This window comes from Asparagus officinalis, chromosome 4 (genome assembly GCF_001876935.1).
Source record: "Asparagus officinalis chromosome 4, Aspof.V1, whole genome shotgun sequence".
NCBI classification, from domain to species: Eukaryota; Viridiplantae; Streptophyta; class Magnoliopsida; order Asparagales; family Asparagaceae; genus Asparagus; species Asparagus officinalis.
Window position 1 is genome coordinate 49,812,769 of NC_033797.1, and position 8,507 is coordinate 49,821,275.

At 40.6% G+C, this 8,507-nt stretch overlaps 1 protein-coding gene across 1 annotated transcript; it reads left to right on the forward strand.

The window, feature by feature from the left end:
- Positions 2-7,550, forward strand: LOC109838671 (pentatricopeptide repeat-containing protein At1g61870, mitochondrial-like; the record flags this gene model as incomplete). The annotated part of the gene is made up of 3 exons (XM_020407095.1): positions 2-996; positions 6,468-6,591; positions 7,270-7,550. A coding segment is annotated over one exon (954 nt), but the record flags the coding sequence as incomplete, so codon positions are not given.

An 8,507-nucleotide genomic window follows, 5' to 3' on the forward strand; every position in this document is an offset into this window, starting at 1 on the left:
CGATCTCATCCGGCGCGTCCTCCTGTCCCAGATCTCCGACCCCAAGTCCCCCAAATCCGAGGGCTTCTTCACCCGGATCCTCTTCCACTACGCCTCCTCCGGCCTCCTCGACGACGCCGTCCGCCTCTTCCACCAGATCCCCAACCCCACCCAGCTCTCCTTCTGCGCCCTCCTCACCGCCCTCCTCAACGACAGGAAATACGACCTCGCCATCGAGAAGTTCGAAACCCTGCCCAAGTCCACCGGAATTGAGCCCGGCCTCGTCGCTTACAGCCTTTATCTTAAGGCCTTGTGCTTTAAAGAGGACACAGAGACTGTCCGCAAGGTGCTCGATGAAATGGTCGAATCGAAAGGGTTGGCTCCTGACATCATTTGCTACAATGCGGTCTTGTATGGGTACATGAAGAGTGGAGATGGAGATGGGTTCGCTGGGATTCTCGGTGAGATTGAGAAAAGAGGGTTGGAGCCCAATGTGTTCACTTATAATTGTAGGATCGCCATGTTTTGTGGCAAGTCTCAGAGTTTCAAGGGTGAGGAGATTTTGGATGTCATGGAGTCGAAAGGGTTGGTTCCGAATTTGTGGAGCTTTAATGAGCTGATTGATGGGTTTTGCAAGGAGGGGGATCTGGAGTCGGCGGTTAGAGTGTTTAAGAGGATGAAGGTTATGAAGAGGGCAAATGGGAAAGAGGGGTTTTCACCAAATTCGCGGTCTTACCTGTTGCTGACAAGGAGTCTGGTGGAGAAAGGAGAGTTTGGTTTGGGGCTGGAGATTTGTAAGGAGTCGTTGGTTAGGAAGTTTGTACCACCTTTTGAGATTGTGAAGGGATTGGTTGAGGGATTGGCGAAGAATGAAAAGGTTGAGGAGGCGAAGGATATCATTGAGAAAATGAATTTGGTGGTTACAGGTGAGGCTGTGGATGCTTGGAAGAAGATCGAAAACTCGCTTGCTTTATAGGTGAGAACGGATTACATAATATATAAGTTCAACTATCAGAGGTATGTAATTCACTTGTTTTGTTCTTTTGAAGTAGTTTTCTGTTAATGGAATAAGCATAAGAGAATCTCACTGGGAAATCTATTTGTCTTATGTTAATGGTGGACATGATTGATTTGTGGAGAAGAATTGGAAAAAGCAGATTTTTGGTCATAAGTCGACTCATGCACAGGCATAAGTCGACTTATGGTAAGTCGACTTATGTTGGTGCATGAGTCGACTTACGTTCTGCTCTGGATTGTTGGTTTTTTGCTCTGCCAAGTCGACTTATCAGGTCTGATAAGTCGACTTATGATCTCTTCTCCAGTTGCTGTTTTTCGCTCTGCCAAGTCGACTTATGCAGACTGATAAGTCGACTTATGACGGGTTTTTTGGAAAGTTCAGGTTCCTATTTGCAGTCTGTTTGGGTTTCTGTTTTGGTATAAATACCAATACGATTTGAGGGTTTTCTGAGGAGAGTTTTGGGGTTTTGGAGCACAGAAAAAGAGAGATCTTTCTGAGCTATTTGGTAGGGTTATTGGTTGAGAGATTGAGAGATTTGTTGGTGAGATTAGTTGGTTCGTTTGAGCGATTTGTAATCTCAATTTGTACTCTCCTTCTCTATTAGTGAAAACCCACCCCCTTCTTGCCCCGTGGACGTAGGCAATTTGCCGAACCACGTAAAACCTTGGTGTTTGTGTTTTGTTTGGTCTTTCTCTCGGCGTTCGTTGGTTTGGTTTCTCAAAGCATCAGTCACAACAAGTGGTATCAGAGCACGGGCAACGCTTGGGCTATTTGGAGGAGTAGATCGCTTTGGAAGTTCATCTAGGGCTTCGTTTGGTGATAAAGGTGGGATCTTTTTTTGTAAAAATCTCGTCTTTTTCAGTTTGGATCTATTTCTCGTTTGTTTCCGCATTGGTTTGGTGGTGCCTTGAGGATTATGGCCGAGAAAGAAGGAGTTGTGGGCAGTACTTCCGGCGTGAAGACCGTCCAAAGCTTGAATATCCACTCAATGAAGATTGATGTGGAAAAGTTCAATGGCACAAACAATTTTGGACTTTGGCGATGCGAAGTCATGGATGCGCTCAACGCGCAAAATTTGGAAGATACGTTGGAGTTGGACGGGAAACCGGACAACATTGATGAGAAGGTTTGGAAAAAGATGAATCGAACGGCGTGTGGTGTGATTAGGTCTTGTCTCACTCAAGATCTAAAGTATGATGTGATCAATGAGACTTCTGCAAAGAAGATTTGGGAGATCCTTGAGAGCAAGTATTTGACCAAGAGTGTGGAGAATCGCTTGCATTTGAAGAGGAGGCTTTACCGCTTCCAGTTGAAGAAAGGAACCTCCATTGGTGATCACATGAACCACTACACGAAGCTTCTTGCGGATTTGGCGAATGTGGATGTTAAGATTGAAGATGAGGACAAGGCGTTGTTGCTATTGAGTTCCTTGCCTGACGAGGAATATGAGACCTTCGTTCTTACTCTTATTAATGGGAAGGCATCTCTTTCGTATAGTGAGGTCACCGCTGCACTTGTGAATTATCAGCTTCGAAAGAAGGATAAGGAGACTTCGTTTGAGCCGGTAGCGGGGGCGTTGGTCGCAAGAGCAAAGGGTCCAAACCGTAGTGGGAGGTCGCAGTCTAGAGGGGCACATCTTGGAGTTCGTAAGAATCAATGTGCCTTTTGCAAAGAAGATGGACATTGGAAAGCCGATTGCCCAAAGTTAGTTGATCGAGCCGGGAAGAATAAGGGAAAAGCTATTCAAGCTTCAGAGGCGAATGTTGTCAAGGCTAGTGGCAACGATTCAGATTCGGATTCTTCGGGCTACTCGTTATCTGCACTGCCGTCAGTTTGTGTTGCCTACTCTACAGAGTGGATATTGGATTCGGGTGCTACATACCACATTTGCCCTAGGAGGGATTGGTTCTCCAGCTTTCAGGAGTTGGAAAGAGGGGATTTCGTGCTCATGGGGAATGATCACAAATGCTCTATTGGTGGTATTGGTACTGTTCGGATCAGGATGAGTGACGGGGTGATTCGGGAGTTGGTTGGAGTGAGGTTCGTTCCTCAGTTGAAGAAGAACATCATTTCACTTGGAGCTTTGGAGGCAGCTGGCTATAGGGTGACCTTGGCGGATGCACGCTTGAAGGTTACATTTGGGTCCATGATTGTGATGAAGGGCGTCAGAAGAAGAAATTTGTATTATTTGCACGGAAGCACGGTGATTGATAGGGAAATGACGACTTCATCAGATTCGGCTAGACTGTGGCATTGTTTGGTGCTGGGGTATATGATTGGTAATACCGTGCATTGGTTGTTGAGGAGTGCTATGACCTGCAGATTGAAGTCCTGTGAGCACATTAGGATGAGCGAGACCGTGGTGGAGTTTGGCACTTCTATCCATCGAGCGAGGGGTCTTTTTGGAGGTGTTCAGTCAGGCATTTGGGGGCCTTCCAAGGAGGCATCATTGGGAGGTAATCGTATCTTGGTTTCCACAGTTGGTGATTGTTCTAGGCATTATTGGGTCGCGACCAGTTCCCGTTGGTGTAAAGTCCTAGAAGTCAACAACAATTGGAAGAAGTGTATTGGCAGAAAGGTAACTCATTGTTTCAGCTTTGGTAGGGGTCCTTTCTTGCGTTGGTGCCGAGCTCACGGCAATAGGAGACACTTCATTGGTGTGGAGACTTTGGGGCGACGAGATGAGATGACAGTTTCGATGGGTCGTTCCTTTCTGGAGGAGGATCGGCGTTTGATGTCGAGCATTGGCATTGGTGTGCGGGCTTCGACATATTTGGGTCATCTTATGCATAGGTCGCCGACTGCTGCTTTAGGAGTTATTAGATCTGGTGGAGCTGCTTCAGATTTTGGGTCGCGTCGGATATTTGGATACCCAGCATTTGGTCACATCGTGGATGTGAGATTGGATCCGATTGCGCGTTTGGGGTTCGGAGGCTCAGTTGATTATCGTTTGGGAGCTTCTGATTTTGTTCTGAGCAGGTATGTCACTTTTGACTCTCGGCAGGTGGAGAGTGTTGATCAGGTCATTTGGATATCGCAGCAGGTGGAGAGTGATGCTACTCCACGTTGGGTGGAGATTACTCCACATACTCCAGATCATACTGCGTCATTTGGGATTCCAGCTAAGGTGACACAGGTTGGAGATCATTTGGTTTTGGATGCAGATGATGGATTGGTTTTGGATTCAGTTGCAGCTGGTAGATATAGTTTGGATATGGCCATTGGTTTACCTCAGGTGGAGGTGTTTGATTTGTCTCAATTTGGGGTCATTGGGAATACTATCAGTTGCAGATCGTTTGGTGATATTGGAGAAGAGTTGCAGACTTTTCTATTTGATTGAGGGCCTTTGGAGGCCGTTTGGGTGAACTACGTGAAGGCTTGATTCCTTGGGCAAAGGATACGTAGGCAGTCATTTTGATGCAGCCGATTTGGTGAGCGACATCGACATTTGGGGTGAGTGTTCACACTCTCATTTGGGTCTCAGCATGTGAGGCATTTGTTTGGTTGGTGTCGGCTCAGTTTTGGGAAAACTTCGCCGAGGTGGAGAATTGTGGAGAAGAATTGGAAAAAGCAGATTTTTGGTCATAAGTCGACTCATGCACAGGCATAAGTCGACTTATGGTAAGTCGACTTATGTTGGTGCATGAGTCGACTTACGTTCTGCTCTGGATTGTTGGTTTTTTGCTCTGCCAAGTCGACTTATCAGGTCTGATAAGTCGACTTATGATCTCTTCTCCAGTTGCTGTTTTTCGCTCTGCCAAGTCGACTTATGCAGACTGATAAGTCGACTTATGATGGGTTTTTTGGAAAGTTCAGGTTCCTATTTGCAGTCTGTTTGGGTTTCTGTTTTGGTATAAATACCAATACGATTTGAGGGTTTTCTGAGGAGAGTTTTGGGGTTTTGGAGCACAGAAAAAGAGAGATCTTTCTGAGCTATTTGTTAGGGTTATTGGTTGAGAGATTGAGAGATTTGTTGGTGAGATTAGTTGGTTCGTTTGAGCGATTTGTAATCTCAATTTGTACTCTCCTTCTCTATTAGTGAAAACCCACCCCCTTCTTGCCCCGTGGACGTAGGCAATTTGCCGAACCACGTAAAACCTTGGTGTTTGTGTTTTGTTTGGTCTTTCTCTCGGCGTTCGTTGGTTTGGTTTCTCAAAGCATCAGTCACAACATGATTTTCTCATTTCTGTTAGATTGAGCATCCATTTTCAGTGCTAGCCATTAAATTAGCTGGCGAGTTTGTGATTTATTGGATTCACTTGAAGTCAATGGAATGTTTTGCTGTGAGCAAGCGACTGTTAGCAATGTTGTCTTTGCTTTTAATGGTGAGATATAAAGCAAGCATCATACATGAGCAGACTACGACGGTGTTCGGGGAGGCTTTTTTTTAAGCTTATTAGTTATGCTAGCTATTAGTGGCTTTTGGCTTTTATGATCAAAGTATTATAAAATTTATTTGGGTACTATGGCAATTTGTTTGGTCAAATCTAGCTTATTTAGATGAGCTTATAAGTTTGTTTTTCAAAACCTGGGGTATACTAGCTTTTTAAAATGTGACTTATAAACTAGTTTATTTCATATTTCACCAAACATGTAGAAATGAAAAAGCTAGCTTAGAAGCTAGTTTGACCAAAAAAATAAGCCGCCCCAAACACCCTCTATGTTTTAGATTTGAGCTTAGTTTGTATTTATTTTTTTTAATAAAAACTGAGGGTATTTAGTTAATATTTTTAAGGCTTGTCCTTTTATTCATTTGCACAAGAGAAAATTATGGTAAATTACCATATTTGTATTTTTTTTATGAGGCTATCTTCATCAGATTAGTGTTTTTAAAACAACAATAAAGTATTTAATCTGCAACATCAAGTCAATAAGACCAATTTCTTCACCACCGGTGAACAATTGCTTGCGAATTGTCACGTCAGGCTCATGTGATTTTAATTTGAACAACTTTAAAGCTGATGTGACTATGACTAGTTTTGTAATTTTTTTTATTGATTGATATGTGACCTAAAAATAGGCATTTCAAAAACTAAAGATAAAATTGTAAATCTTGTTGATACTTAAATTATTTACTGTTTTATTGAGAATAGCATAGAAGACATATAATTGGAGTAAAAAACCTGAAATAATAAGATGAAGACAGGAAAATGGTGGAAAGAGGACAGATTACGCCTAGTGCCATAACAGATAGAATGGTAAATATAACAAAAAGAATGGTAGGTATAGGGGAAGAAAAAGCAGTTAAATGGAGAGGATGGAACCAAGAGAAGAAGAGAAGGATGAGATAAGAAACAAGCAGAGGGAAGATAAATAAATGGTAATTTTAGGAACACAAGTAGTTGATATTACAATTGATGAATTAATTTTGATTTTAAATCTTAGCTAAATTTACTCATTTTATCGTCACTATTTAGATTTTCTTTAACTAAAAGTTTTTCTTGTTAAACTTGCTGGTGTTTGTGCTCAGGAGTTGCAGTTGATAAACTTTGAAATGTCGTCCAATGTGCAATCTGGCTGGTGGTTCTAAGATTTTGAGTTAAGATGCTTGACCACATCAGCAAAGTTCTCAGAGAACTTACCTACTTTGAAAGGTACTAACTACTGAGAGTGGATCCTAGAGAGTATTAGGATGAATTTGGTGAAGAAATAAAAGATGTATCACCATATAATATAAAACCAATTAACTTCGAACCATAGTTTCACTAATACAGCACACAGCATGCAGATATCACACAATACAAATACATGGGTGCAACGACAACAACAACAACAACAAAATCTAGGATACATATATGTTGTTGATACAACAACAAGAAAACCGCATGTTATGATATCAACATGTTGACATTATAACATAATTAGCAAGGCTATAATAGTTAAAGAGATACAATAATTCAAGCACCTGATGGGAATGCATTTGGTATACATTATCAGCATCACTGCATCATAGTTTGCATGTAATGTGTATTGAGTGCAGTTCCATCAACTATTATAGTTTTATAATATTATATTTCTATTTTTAAGTAAAAATATATCTGTCATCCACCTATCTAAGAAAGGTTTTCTAGATCCACTACCGGCTGAAGTAACGTCTAACAGTAAATATTTTTTCTTGGGATTGGGTAGTTATAGACTGACATGTTTTCTTTTATTTCATATATTGGTAACATTTCTGTCAAAAGTAATATTTTAACCCATGTTGGAAATATATGTACTGAAGGATGAACTCAGGTACTTTGGCTTTTAACTGGTAAACATTTTATGCGCAGGTTTTACATTCAGAGTTCTTAGACTAATGCTGTTCCTTTCTCGAATTTTTGCACTGGTTGGCAATTCCGCAAGGCATTCTCTTGGTGAAGTTGTAATTTACTTGGCACCTTTTATCTTCAAAGTTAAATGTAATTTTGTTCCAAGTGAACATCTTAGCAATCATAAATTGCTCTAGATTGTTGATCTTCTTTTGTGACCTGTAGATTTGTAAGCGAATCTCTTAACAGCAATGCACGACTTGAAAGCTAATGCCGAATGTTTTGATAATATGTTTAGTGAACTAGGCTTCTTGATTTTTGTTGCGCCAATCATGAGGATTTTGTATATTTAAACTTAAAAACCTATTGGTTGATGGATTTTGCATGTACATGGCTCTTACTAGTTCTCCTTATTTCCCTCTTTTTCGTGTGTGCTCTGATTCTATTTTAGCTCAGACACAATATATATAGTATGCGAGCCATGTTTTCATGTGTCTGTTGGATTTAATCTAATAAATCTAATTGTGGGCACATATGATTAATCAATGTGTACTGCTATCTTTCAGAATAACCCACTAAAGTGATCAATTAATTTGGGTTAATTGGGTATTTAAATAAGTCATGGGGTTATATGTGCAGATACCAGGTTGTAATTGTAATTTATTGAGGGGCTAAATTACAAAAGTACAACATCTATAAATAAGAGGTTATGGTCCCTAACCTAGTGTTACATTCTCTAATTCTCTTCACCCCCATCTAGAAAGAGAAATTCGGATTTAGAGAAACCCTAAGGTTAGAAGATCATCAAAAACCCAAATCAAGTTTTCTTCTATGGATTCAGGTATAAGCTTCCGCTCATCTATGATTCTTGTTAATCTCTTTGAATTAATCATGGTTATATGGTTTTAGATCTCAAGTTTTGGTTTAGATCTAACAAGTGGTATCAGAGCCACCTTGATTAATTCTTAGGGATTTAAGTTTTATTGGGTTTTTTTATCTTAAATCTCTGGTTAAAGATTCAGTTTTGTTTTTCGGATGAACAGTAAATTTTTTGTTTGGATGAACAGTAACGAAAATTTTCGGATGAACAGTAAAGTTTTTGTTTGAGTGAACAGTAACAAAATTTTTTCGGATGAACAGCAAAGTTTATTTTTCGAATGAACAATAACTGAAAAAATCGCCGGTGAACAGTAACTTTTTGGAATTTTTTGGATTTTTCGGCGGTTTTTTCTTGGATCTGGATCAAGAAAACTCATTTT